Source organism: Opisthorchis viverrini, assembly GCF_000715545.1.
Source record: "Opisthorchis viverrini unplaced genomic scaffold opera_v5_367, whole genome shotgun sequence".
Classification (NCBI taxonomy): domain Eukaryota; kingdom Metazoa; phylum Platyhelminthes; class Trematoda; order Opisthorchiida; family Opisthorchiidae; genus Opisthorchis; species Opisthorchis viverrini.
In genome coordinates this window covers 178,571-190,789 of record NW_008752027.1, presented here as the reverse complement: position 1 = coordinate 190,789, position 12,219 = coordinate 178,571, and the positions used below count along the sequence as shown (strand labels likewise).

Below are 12,219 nucleotides of genomic sequence, written 5' to 3'. Positions count from 1 at the left end.
TAGTCCAAAGTCCAAGGCAACTGAGCAAATCTGTATTCAACTCTAATGTCAAGTAGTTAGACTTTTTAGTGCAAAGGTTAGATGGATCATTCCTCTCGGTGGCAGCAGACGGCTTAGTCTTATCAGCCATTGTGTTAAAGGTTTTTTCTCAACTCCCAGTCACTGAAGTTGGTATACCTTGTGCCACTTATTTTTTTTCGGTCGACTGCTGCATACATCTTTCCTTTCGGGTATGGATAGTGTGTGGCTGAAGTTACTCACAACAGGAAACTGTTCGTGATAGAGACCAATGCGCATGAACGCACACCGGCAAACACTGTGTACAAATAGTCGTCCTCAAGGCACTGGGCGGGAAGACAATAAAAATGAGTTAAGCTAACCAGAAGCAGGGCTAAGTTCAGGAAACTTTTTTCCCCCTGTAAAACAAGGTATGTGGGCAAGTTAGTCAAAATGGGTCGTGATTTCACTGCTGAGATGATTGTAGTCAGTTGAACTGAACCGGAGATTTACCTAGTCTTGGTTACGAGTCAACAGAACCGGATGGTCCGTTTTCAGGTGAACTTCTCCGATTATCTGCTTACGATTACAGATGCGTAAAATCCGTACGTTCTAGTGATGTATTTCAGTAAACGCAAACTCAGTCTGGATGAGCCAATGGAAGCTGGATGAACCGAATAGTCTTTGAGTGTCGATAACTTCAAAACTGAATGCGGTCTTATTCACTGAACAATAATGGTGAATATTTGCACATTTCAGACGTTTCTAGATAAAGTGCATCATGAAAGCACGTTCAGAATAGACATCTGATATCGAACAGACCTGATCAGAAGCAATTAACTGTTTTCAGAAGGGTATGACAAAGAGATCGTTGGTTTTCTGTCCGTCATCGTTTTGCTTTTTAGGTTTCTGTCCAACTCGTAATAAATCCAATATGCTGGTTGGTCCGTGTAACGGGATTGGGCGGAACAAATTTTCCCCAATGCTACAGTTTGTGAGCAAGCACTCTTCCAAATTCTCGTCAGCTACAAAGTGTTCAGTGACTTTTGTCACTGTCCCACTTTGAAATCTGATTGCAAATTTCACACCAGTTGATTCTCATTTGTTGGCGAACGTCACTGACACATTAACACAACTTTCAAGTTGCTTGCGCATCGAGGACAAGTGCATAAGCGGGTACACAGACGATCAACAGTATTCCGAATCCACCTGAAGTAAAAGACCAGGCTGCAACTATACGGACTGGTTAAAATTTTAACCAGCCAAAACCGAGCCCACAAGTTATACAGTTCCGACCAGGTAGTAGACAGCCGCATATGTGATTGCCCTCTTAAGCACATGTGCCGTTGTAGGTGTGGCTTCGGAGCTGGATATACGTAGGGTGTAGCTTGCAGGCAAATTGCGATGAGTTCTTGTTCGGAAGAGCAGCCAGACTGAGTTCGGGATCTGAACGCACTGCGTTGTTGTCAGTCCTTCCATTTGGAATTCTGATCAGACAGATGAACGGCTGCATCTTACTGTGGTATCTAACATTACCGGTGTGCTTCACATTAAGTCGGGAGCGATGAGTGGTGCCGGCGACTGGTAACCACGCAAAAGGTGTATACAAAACCAGCATGGAGAAAATTAGGAGTCATTCAAATTAACAAGGCTTGGAAAGGTTACAGTAACAACAAGAATACCAACTCAGGTGTTTTCCCCGCAGTAGATAGGGTGGCCATTGCTTTGTCCGCTGAGGTGGGCTGGTTGGCTGCAGATGTTTCATCGCCAGCCGAGCTAATGTCATCATTGCCTTGTGAATGGAAGTGCGTCGAGGTTGGAAGTGCGTCGGAGTTGCACGTCACTGAGTCTAGTCACCTAGGTCCACTTTGATCGAACTTGTCTTTTGGGTGAGCAGTGTTATTAGCTTTTGGCTGACCTTTGGTCTGTCTTCGGCCACGGTTGATCTGGGTGAGTGAACCCAGTACATGCACAAGCGCTTCCAGCCCTAACGCACTTCCACTCCTAACACACTGGTGAAGTCAAATCGACTGATAGTGAAGAGTTTTTCAATTAAATTGCGTGACTACGCGAGCAAACTAACGACGACACTCTGAGATACCAATTTCGTTCAAAAGTGAGCAGGATGGTTTGACTGACCAGTCGAAGGAGGGGGGAATGCAAGGGAATCAGGTAAAACATGCCGGGGCTTAGACGGCCGCATTCTATTCCCACATTTCTGGTCACAGCTGGATTGCTCAGCCGAAGTGCACCTGTCATTTTGTATGCGAATTATAACGGTAATGGTTCGAAAAGGACGCTGGAACAATCTCGCTCTAGCCACCTTGATTCGACATGACGTTCGCAGATTGGTTTATTTTAATTTGCCCAAAGGACTAAGCACATATGCAGGCATATTCTACATCGAATTTGATGAGAAGTTGGTGGGTATCAACTAGGCTACATTTAGACGGTTTTAAAGAACGAGGGAGGTACATGGTTAGATTGCGTCAACAGAGAACATTCTTTTGCAAGAAATTTTTCGCTGGCATTACATCCAAGGGATGGAAATAATGGTTCTGATGATTACAATGGAAGTTGCGGCCCGAACATCTACAATCAACTCGTATTTACTGTTCGCATCCATTATGGAGCATAATGGAACGAAGTAGCGTGAAACCACAAAAGGATGATGAATTTTTCAGAAATGTCTTCAGCCACCTGTAACAAAGAGCATGTGCTGATGTCGATTAAACCATGTTCCTATGTTATGCTCATATTTTACACCCTGAAAGAGAACGTGAAGCAGCCTGTGAACATCAAGTGCAAAAGATCGACTAAGCATTCTACTCTGTTGGGAGGGGCAAAATGGCACCTCTTGTAGATGAAAATTCCCAGAAGCGTTCATTTAATACATTTTGACTGCACACATAGGCGTTCACAAAGTGTTTGGATGTTAGCTCTTTTCCAGAGATCATTTCTGTATGTAAACAGAGCATACGACTTATCATACTCGTTGATAATGCCACCTCGAACCAGGTAAAGAATAAATTTTCCAATGTCTGTTTGAAATCATACGTTTTTGACTCAGCTGATGGGCTAGGGTGTAAGCTGGTCCCCTGTGTGCACTGGACTTTTTTTGGCCTTGAATTCCACTGCATAAAGACAAACTTAATGATTTGCGTTGAAGTAGTTGCGTCACCAGCAATGCAGTTAAACAGACAAGGCTGGAAGGCAGTCTCATCTCTACACTAACGAAGCTTCTCAGAAGAGTGAGGTTGACGTCAAAAGACTTGAATTGAGACACCAAAGGAAAATCTTCAACAATACATTGAAGTTTGATGTAATAAGGGGCGGAACAGAGTGAACGTGACTTCAACGGCTAAGCTCTAGTGGGAGTCTAATATTTGTTTGTGTTCCAATCTTACGGAAAAGTGACCATCATTGTTTTTTTATGAATAAAGACAACAGCTTCTCAGGGCGAAGAGGAAGACGCTAAAGGGACTAAGGAACATGTACTATTCACCTGTTATGTTCACCGGATCTATGGGAGTATAGGATCCATGGCTTTGTTCTCTGACAGCGTTTACTCATCCAAATCTTGTCTTTACTCGTAAGTCCCACTCCGGATTCTTGCCGCAGTGACTTCTGGACTTCCAGCGGCGTTGTGAACCGAATCTCGTACAGATAACGGGTCTAGAGCAGTGCAACTAAGTTTGTGTGATGCAAAACTGTGGACGTTTTGACACTAGTGGATCCATTCTTCCAACTTCCCAGCCAGCCCGTTGACCACAACGCAGCCTCACTATGAGAAATCGGGGCGCGTCCTCTCAATCCGCTCGCGACTTATCCACCTCCACAGACTTCCAAGCATTGTATTAATTTCAGTCAGATCAACACGGTTCATCCGTTAGAAAATCCTACTCGTCAATTGAATTAGCCGTCACCATGCACATCGGACTTGGCCAATCTGTAAGATGTTTGGTCGGGGAAGTTTTGTAGTGTTCACGGATATCTGTAAAACTACCAAATCAGGGAGCGCACTCAGCGGCTCTTTCAGAAGACTACTTCAACTAAGTCAGGTATTATGATAGGTATTTTAATTATTTTATTGAGTTTCGATATTCGGGCACCAGCATTTTTCCTGGAGATAACTTAGCACCGTACGCGGATCCAGTTACCCTGCCATCGTTTTTAGCCTCTGTGAGAAACATTCACGATCTGACAATCCAGTCACGTGATCAAGTGATCTAATTTCTTATACAAAGTCAAGGGAGGGACTGGCTCAAGTGAGTTCGTCCCCAGATGATGGTCCAAAAAAGTGAGTGAGATACCCGGGTGCTCATTGTGTGGCGGATGTATGATGGGTACTAACCAGCTTGTCGGAGATGGACAACTGTTTCCAGTCTTTTGTGACAGTGGCATGGACGACCGGAATCTCTCAGAGCGACTGGTAGAATAAATCACTGGAAGTATACTGTGCAGAATAAGAAATGGAAATAAAACAAGATATAGAAACTCAGCATCGGCGGCAAAAGGGCTGCTATTGACCCGCTTCTTATGGAGAAGTGGCGACAGACTTATATGCGTCCACCAGGTGTGTGCAGAAACGGCTGAGAAGAACGCTGAGTCTACCCTAATTCTAACCTACCCGGCTTCCCTCTGAAGGTTATATATATAGTTACTTTACCCTCTGCGAACTGTCGTCTCCTTGAAAATGACTGTATATTAACTAACTTCTTGTTTACTTTTTTGGTTGGCGAATGCAACTAAAAAAGAATCCTGAGATTTGTTGTTCTACTCATATGGATGCAGAAATGGACTCGTGGTTAAAGCTATGAAAATTGATGTGGGAGAGATGGCTCAAGTGGTTAATGCGCGAATTTACTGACCGGAAGGTACGTCGTTCGAACCCGACCTCTGCCTCTCGACTTCCCCTGTCTAGGCTTGGGCAACCCAGTCCTCGTGCTTCCTCCGGGTGGCATGACAGCTAGGCACCGAAAGGGTGTTACAGCTGAACGATTTTGAAATTTTTAGTAGGCATATCAGGAGACTGTTTTTGATATAAACTTTTTGGTTTGGATGTTGACAATAATTCCGTAAACCTGGAGAACTTTGCCAGAAAGGCACTTAACTCCTCATCTTTTTCAAATGCCCCACATGACATTGTGTACACAACAAAGCTGCGTATCTGACTAAAATCAATTCAGCTCAAAGAACGGTTTTAGAATGCTTTCTTGATAGCTGAAGCACCAATCGTGCATTCACATTTACTTACACGAAGTGATTTAAACCAGATGTGTCATGGCATGCTTGGGTTCCTTTGTTATTTCGTATCTAAGCGAGCAGCATCAGCTTAGAAGAAATCGCCCGAGTTGTAACATGCTGACTGTGACGATCAAGGGGTACCTATGGGCATCACTTTATCGGTCGTTTTACTTGCACGACCGCTACTCGATTTGTCTCTTTGCATCTCGTGTTTCCGAGTTTGTCCGTTCGTTTTTTTGTTAGATTAGCATTGACTTTAGCGCTGAAGCCACATTTCATTCTTTAAATGTCATGGTCATTAGCAAGAAACACGAGAACAAGAATATTATGGGGGTGAGATTGGAGTACTTGCCGCAATGTCGTTGCACAATGTATCCAGAAGGGTCTTCAGTATCCAAACTACGGAAAGATTAACATCAGAAAGCAGAGGGATGAAGGATTCATGAAAAAATTCGCACCTCATCCAGCTGTATACGAGTATTTATAAAAATTCCCCACACTCAGTGATGGTGCCGAAGCGCACAGATTTTTGCTGTTTCATCTCAAAGGAAAGTCAACATGAGGAAATTGTATTGTAAATAAAATTCTTTGTACAAAAAGCAGCAAAATGCCTCAAATATTGTGCATTTCTTTGGGTGACTACTAAGCATGATTGTGAATTTGGATTGCAGTCAAATTCTCGCAACTAATGACAAAAATCTTCGCTTGATTATGGGAGGCGAACTGAAAGGCGAGAAGAATGGCTCAAAATAATAGCAGTATTCCATGGCGGATGCGAATAAAATATCTGACAGTCCCCAACCGTACAGTTCTAGTGGGAGTTTACTGGTAGAATACCCTTGTGCACTACACCAGGCAATGTTTTGCTGTTTAGGTTGCTCGGTAGCTCATTTAATATTTTGGGTGAAACAGCTCATAATCGCCTCATTGTTTGGCCATTAATCACGCCATTGTTGCCGTTGAACGTCAGCGGTCCGCGGGAATTTGTGGTGTCTGGACTGAAACAGGCATCGTCAATGTTCGTTTCGGACGTAACCGGCGACGCATGCGTTCCTGAACGGTAAGATTCTCCACTTGTCCTTGGAGCGGTCGTCTGTGCCATCCGGTTGAACGCTACTGTGTTCAAAGAATCCTCGCTGACTACCACGGAATCACCCTCAGGTAGTTGGGCTGTCGCCGGAAAACGATGCAACCAACCAGGTTCAAATTTCAAATCTGAATTGGTAGTTTCAGAGTGTGCTAAAAAAAGGAAAAAGGTGTGTAAAGTACAAGGTTTGGGAAGAAGAGACGTTTCAAACAAGCAATGGACTACACGCTTTCTCGAAACTAAAAGCGGTACAAACCAAAATAAACCACTAACAGCTGGAAGGCCTTTGTATGCCTTAGTATAAGAACTGGGAAAAAATGCTGTAGTTTAGATTAGGATTGACATTCAGTCTATACTCGAACACCGAGCGAGCATGGTATGAGGGCTTGATCTCAGATCTAAGAGCTACTCAACCAGCCGTGAAGCATATATGATCTAGCCTACCAAAGATCAATGCCGTGAAAAATTATGAAACACCGCGCAGTACAAGATTTATGGAATATGAATAACAGATAAATTCTAAAGAGTGTGTTGTCGAGGCGGATCTCAGTGAAAACAAGTTACATTCGTCACTATCAATAAAGGGAGAAGATAAAAGTGTAGCCTACCGTATTTGTTAGACTTGAGATTCTGCGCAGCCTCCCCGTTGCCCCCGGCCGTATAGTTTTTCTCCCGGTAGCTCCACTGTTTCGAACCTAGCCGTTTTCGAGTGTGCTGACTATCTGTCTTGGGTGTACTTCCTCTACGATTAACCTGGCCAGCAGTGGTAGTATGATTCCCTGGAACACTCGTCGTCCGCGTAAAGTGAGCTCGTAAGAACGACTCCAAACGATGACGGTTTTCCTGTTAGGGAGGAAGAGTTGTTGGAATTGAAGAGGTTTTAACAGCCTGACAAATTTACTTACTTTTACCGGAAAAGACGATATGTATATAGAAACGAAAGAGTTGTATACAAGTCTTAATAAGAACACCCTGCGACGCAATGATCCAAAACCTTTGGCTGTCTGTGTGGCACGCGTGAGTTTGTTGTGGGAGAGGTGTATGGAACTTGGGTTCGTGATAATCAGTAGCAGTTACATCAGGTGAATGAGGGAAGTCTAGATTGATCCTCGGTGATTGACCAATGTAGAGAGTCACCCCAACGTGTTTCCTTAAAACAGAAACCTTCCCCGAATGGGATAGCTTTTTGTTACAGTTGTGCAATTAATTGATGGGCAAAGTGGAATCGCGCAAAAGGAACATTATGGCTATTTCGACATCAATATTCACCAGTGGGGTCTACCCTTCTCAGAAACCTGGAGATTTCACGAAAATATTACCACTTATTTTAACTTGCAGCAACTAATTTTTGTTCATTTATGGCATGATAGCATATTTAACGGTCAAGTTTACCCAACCTTTAACCTCCAGTGAATATAGTGAGTTTGACTATTGGCATTTCCGTACAAACTTGGATCCAATGGCATTTATGTAACACAGCAAATCAAAAGATGTAAAATAGGGCGTTAAGTCAACGATGATTGGCCCTAATCTTCCAAGTGGACGTCCGGGGCTTTTCAATAGTTCACTTGGTCTAGAAATACCATCACGTTACTAGTAAGCCAGTCAAGTGTTCAGAAGAACATGTTATGAGGAATAATATTTTTTTCAGACCCCAAAGGCGAGTGCTATCTGTTAAGCACGCCTAAACGGATGATGTGAAGCAGCAGGTAAGTAATTCTTGGCTGTTGGCGGCTACCACTTACAGTAGCGTCAGGAACAGTGAACCACAAGACATTTTATATGTTGTTTTCAGAAGATATATTCGTTGAATTAGTGCGACCTAGTCCGCATACAATTGAATTTTACTGGTAAATTTGAGATGGATAATTCTACTCAAGATATTATGCTGGTTTAGTCTGTTTGATAAAGTCCAATTATAGGCTCCAACCGAAATTGATAATTCCTAATTAAGACGGATTATCAAGTAGGCGTTGTCATTCGGATGAACACAAACATATTATCCCGATAGCCGAAGCGCAGGAAAACGTCAAGATGCTAATGAATCGGGTAGGCTTTATTGAGTTTGATAATCCGACGGCATAACAGATACGCCTACACGAGTGCGAACAGGAACTAATCTTTTTTGGCTTTGAACTAATTTCGGCAATCGACGCAAGTGGCGGCATTGGTTTATCTAGGAATCAATGTCTAACATCTCACCTTAAACGATGCACTTTATAGGACTTATGACTACCAATCAAACAAAGTATTTTTATTAAGGACAGATCTAGAATGAAAGCTAGCTTTTCTAGATGTCCACGTAAAAGTTAGTTTAAGCGAATAACTTCAGAAGGACACTAATCATAAAAGTATCTGGGAAAGGCTAGTACCATTCAGGGAAAATAATCATTCTGCTGAGCGACCTGCATTCTTCCACTTCGCCACCCAAACAGGACACAGGCGCTAAGGTCATCACACACCTTTTTTATAAGACTGATAATACCACCTACTTCGCTTCCGTTTTACTCCTGGACGAGTTTTAATTTGCCAACTAGATTGTAGAATGCCGAACAATGCTTAATTATGCGTAGAATTTTGATCGATCTTGTGGGGCTAGCTATAACGAATGAAAAATAGGGCATCTCTTTTCCGTTTTCGGTTGATCGGCCAAACGCGTTACTACTGCTCTCCTAGTCCACCTGTTTGAATGCAACACGCAAGCGTAAGTAAAAGAATCCTTTGGACTGAACGAATCTGAGATCATTATCGCAGACTATTGGGGCTCATGTGCTTCTAGCTGCCGTCCGCCCCAATCACTTCCCACGAAACGATCTCTCGAGTAATCTGAAAATTTATGGATTGGTCCAGTGTGGACCCGTTGTAATAGGACAAGTGGGGCCATGTATCTGACACTCATATTTGCCAGCCAACAGGCTTGCACCATGTAACACCCGAATTTGTGAACTTTTAAGCCGTCAACTCCAAATCCCGTGTCACATCCTAATGAAAGCAAACGCAGTTTTAAGTATGTTACAAAATGAAATCGGTCAAAACAAATGGATGGGATGTAATGAAATCACTGGAAGTTACCTCGTCGATTACGGCAACCAAAAGGAACATGAGCACAGCAGTTGTTCCAAGAGCGATCGGGACAGTAAACAGCATGGCTTGATGATCCACAAATTGCATGTAGATTATGGTGTATGGTAGGCCCAGTGTGAGCATGAGTTGTGTGAGGACGAGGAAATGTCTGTCAAAAGAACAATGGAAAGGAAACAAAACACAATGCTTACATCCAAAAAACGAAGGGTTACTGGCAGAAAAACAAACATTTTTAGGAGTATTTTCATAAAGGAAACTACTCACAAGTTTCCTGAAAACTCTTCGACAGCCCACGACCGGATTCGCCCTTCTTGGGACTCATCAGGTAGGCGCAGTTCCCGAGTTTCCGTCAACCTTATGATCTACTTGAACTCGAATTGTACTGTTTTCGAGAAATACACTCATTTGAAAATCACTTTGGTTTTCAAGGGAGACTCAACTGAATTGTTAGGAGTATATATTCGTCGGTAGGTTACTCATTGGAATTTCATGAGAACCCTATGCTCATTATCTCATCTGAGCGGTTTTAGCAAGAATTCTCTGGTGAGTTCACACAATAAGTCTAGAGGTAAGTTAAGCAAGCCCGATGCAGTGAATCTAGTGGCCTCGAGAGAGGAACCCAATTTGGCTGGTGAATACCAATGAAAAAAGTATTTGCATAACATTGATCCCCCATCCATACCTTGGGACTCACACTACTGTCTTGTAATCGAGTAAAACAGCCGGAATAACTGCCATAAACAGTGGTCGATGGAATGTGAGCGTGGTTGTAGAAATACGGAATATAATAACCTCCGTTTATGGGGGGGCTACAAATAGTACAGACGCCCAGACATCCTGTTAGTCTTTGTTACAAAACCGCCGTTTGATAATTATCCGGCTATGTACTCAAGACAGACTGAAACGGCTGACAGAACTTAGTCGGAGGACAGCAACAAAACCGGATTCACACAGTCCGATCGGCAATATGGATGGTGTTGTGTTCTTGAGAAGAAAGTGGGCCTTTTCCTGAAACCAAGGCACCCGTAGTGAAGTTTCGTTTGTCAGCCAGGCTTTGTTTCCAGATCCGCGGCTGACGTTCATCAAGGCATATGCCTTTTCCAGACCCATGGACAGTAAAACCTTCCAGGGCTTATGAAACCATCAGATATGACTACTCGGTACTTCGGAAAATGAGAAGAGTTATACCGTTGCCTATGTAAATGTCCGAGATGGAAGAGGACTGGAAAACTTCGTGAGGCTCAACTTATAAAATTCATCGTGTTGAACTGGAACAAGCAGTAGCCCAGCTGGTCCGCTGAAATTCAACGAAAGCTGGAAAATGCAGTGGATCACTCCACGGTGTTCCAGAAGAGGTAGATATTCAGGTCAAAGAGACCAGATGCCTCTTCGCAAAACTAAATCAAGTGGCAATTCAGAAGAGGAGAAAACTGAATTGCCGAATGGCTGTGAGAAAAATTTCTTTGAGGCTTCCGAGATGGGCAGTCGAACATTGCGAACTCTGGTCTGATACCAACAAGGAAAACATTCCTCAAGTTTGTTTGCAAAAAGTTGTTAAACTTGAGAAGGGAAACTGAGCATAATTCCCCCGCATATGGTCAGTACGCTATCTGGTTCCGTTACATTCTTGTCGAAGACAGCAAAAAAAAATCTGACATTGGAGGCTACGGAATGTGGGGCGTCTGAATTCACAGAATGAGTGCGTATAAACATAAGTGAATGTTGTTTCTGCAGTATGCTTCTAAGGAGCCTACACAGTGGTTGTTTTGAGAGGCTGGCTATTTCTGAGCCACGTTGCCTCAACCAATACGGATGATATTAAGTTTCGACTCCGAATATCATGAAGCCGGATAACGCAGTGATTAGAGTTTGTACGCTAATCACGTGGAACGATCATTCATAATAAAACTGGGGAAATAAGGCGGCAAAAGAAATCCAAAAATCTACCAGAGAATAGCTTGTTCATACGGAAAATAGGGCGCAACCCAGGACAGGCGTGTTTCACTAATATCCCACTAAAATTCCCTACTCTAACAACTTACGTATTTCCTTCATCTATGGACAACCAAGTACTCCTGTAGTATAGATGTAGTGTGTCACTTTGTGGAAAACGTTTTACTTTCCTAATTCATTTCAGTAGGAAACTAAAATTTTTCTGACAACCGGAACACACACTACGTTGTCCATTTTTATGTTCATGTTGGTCTTGTGTTTTTATACTCTGTTTTATATCCACGCCCAAAACATCCGTCCGAAGTGGTTACTAAAACACACACAAAGTAAATCCTGTCATTCTATAAATATCAATTCAATCTAGACTAGTCCAACTGGGGTGAGCGGAGACTGTACGGGAGCAGCTCGTGGCGAGTCTGCCAGGAGGTCAATGCCACCACCCTTGGACAAAAGTTTAGTGCAGTTTAGTAGATGAAGAAAAAGTCGGGCGGAAGATGTGTAGCTGAGTTGGTCTAACATCTTTTGTTTAGTGAACCATCTCCAGCAAATCTCAGGCGACAGATACTGCGAACCTCGTAGAGGTTGTTCGCCGTCTTACGTAACCCCCAAAATCTTCAATGTGGATAAAAATAACACTGGTACAAATCAATAACAATATGGCCGGTTTACCGTACATCACCTTCCAGGTGTTTTGCTCTCAGTCGCACAGTTGATAAGACATCTCCAAATATTGATGCTGACAATTCTACAAGCCAATAAATGTCTGTGTGATTTGCGTATATCTCACTACAGACAATAAAAAACCGTTGTCTGCCGGAAAGCAATTCCTGTCTAGTGCGAATAGTTGATTA

The 12,219-nt window shown here is 43.0% G+C and overlaps 1 protein-coding gene across 1 annotated transcript in view; it reads right to left on the bottom strand.

Moving 5' to 3' along the window:
• Window positions 1-5,504: 5,504 nt before the first annotated feature.
• T265_10452 (hypothetical protein) overlaps window positions 5,505-12,219 on the bottom strand; it is a gene marked incomplete at both ends in the record, with an annotated part of 157,053 nt that continues 150,338 nt past the window's right edge. The window contains 3 exons of the mRNA XM_009176827.1: window positions 5,505-6,483; window positions 6,940-7,174; window positions 9,404-9,563. Coding sequence (XP_009175091.1) covers window positions 6,158-6,483; window positions 6,940-7,174; window positions 9,404-9,563 — 721 coding nt within the window. The remainder of the gene's footprint in view (window positions 6,484-6,939; window positions 7,175-9,403; window positions 9,564-12,219) is intronic.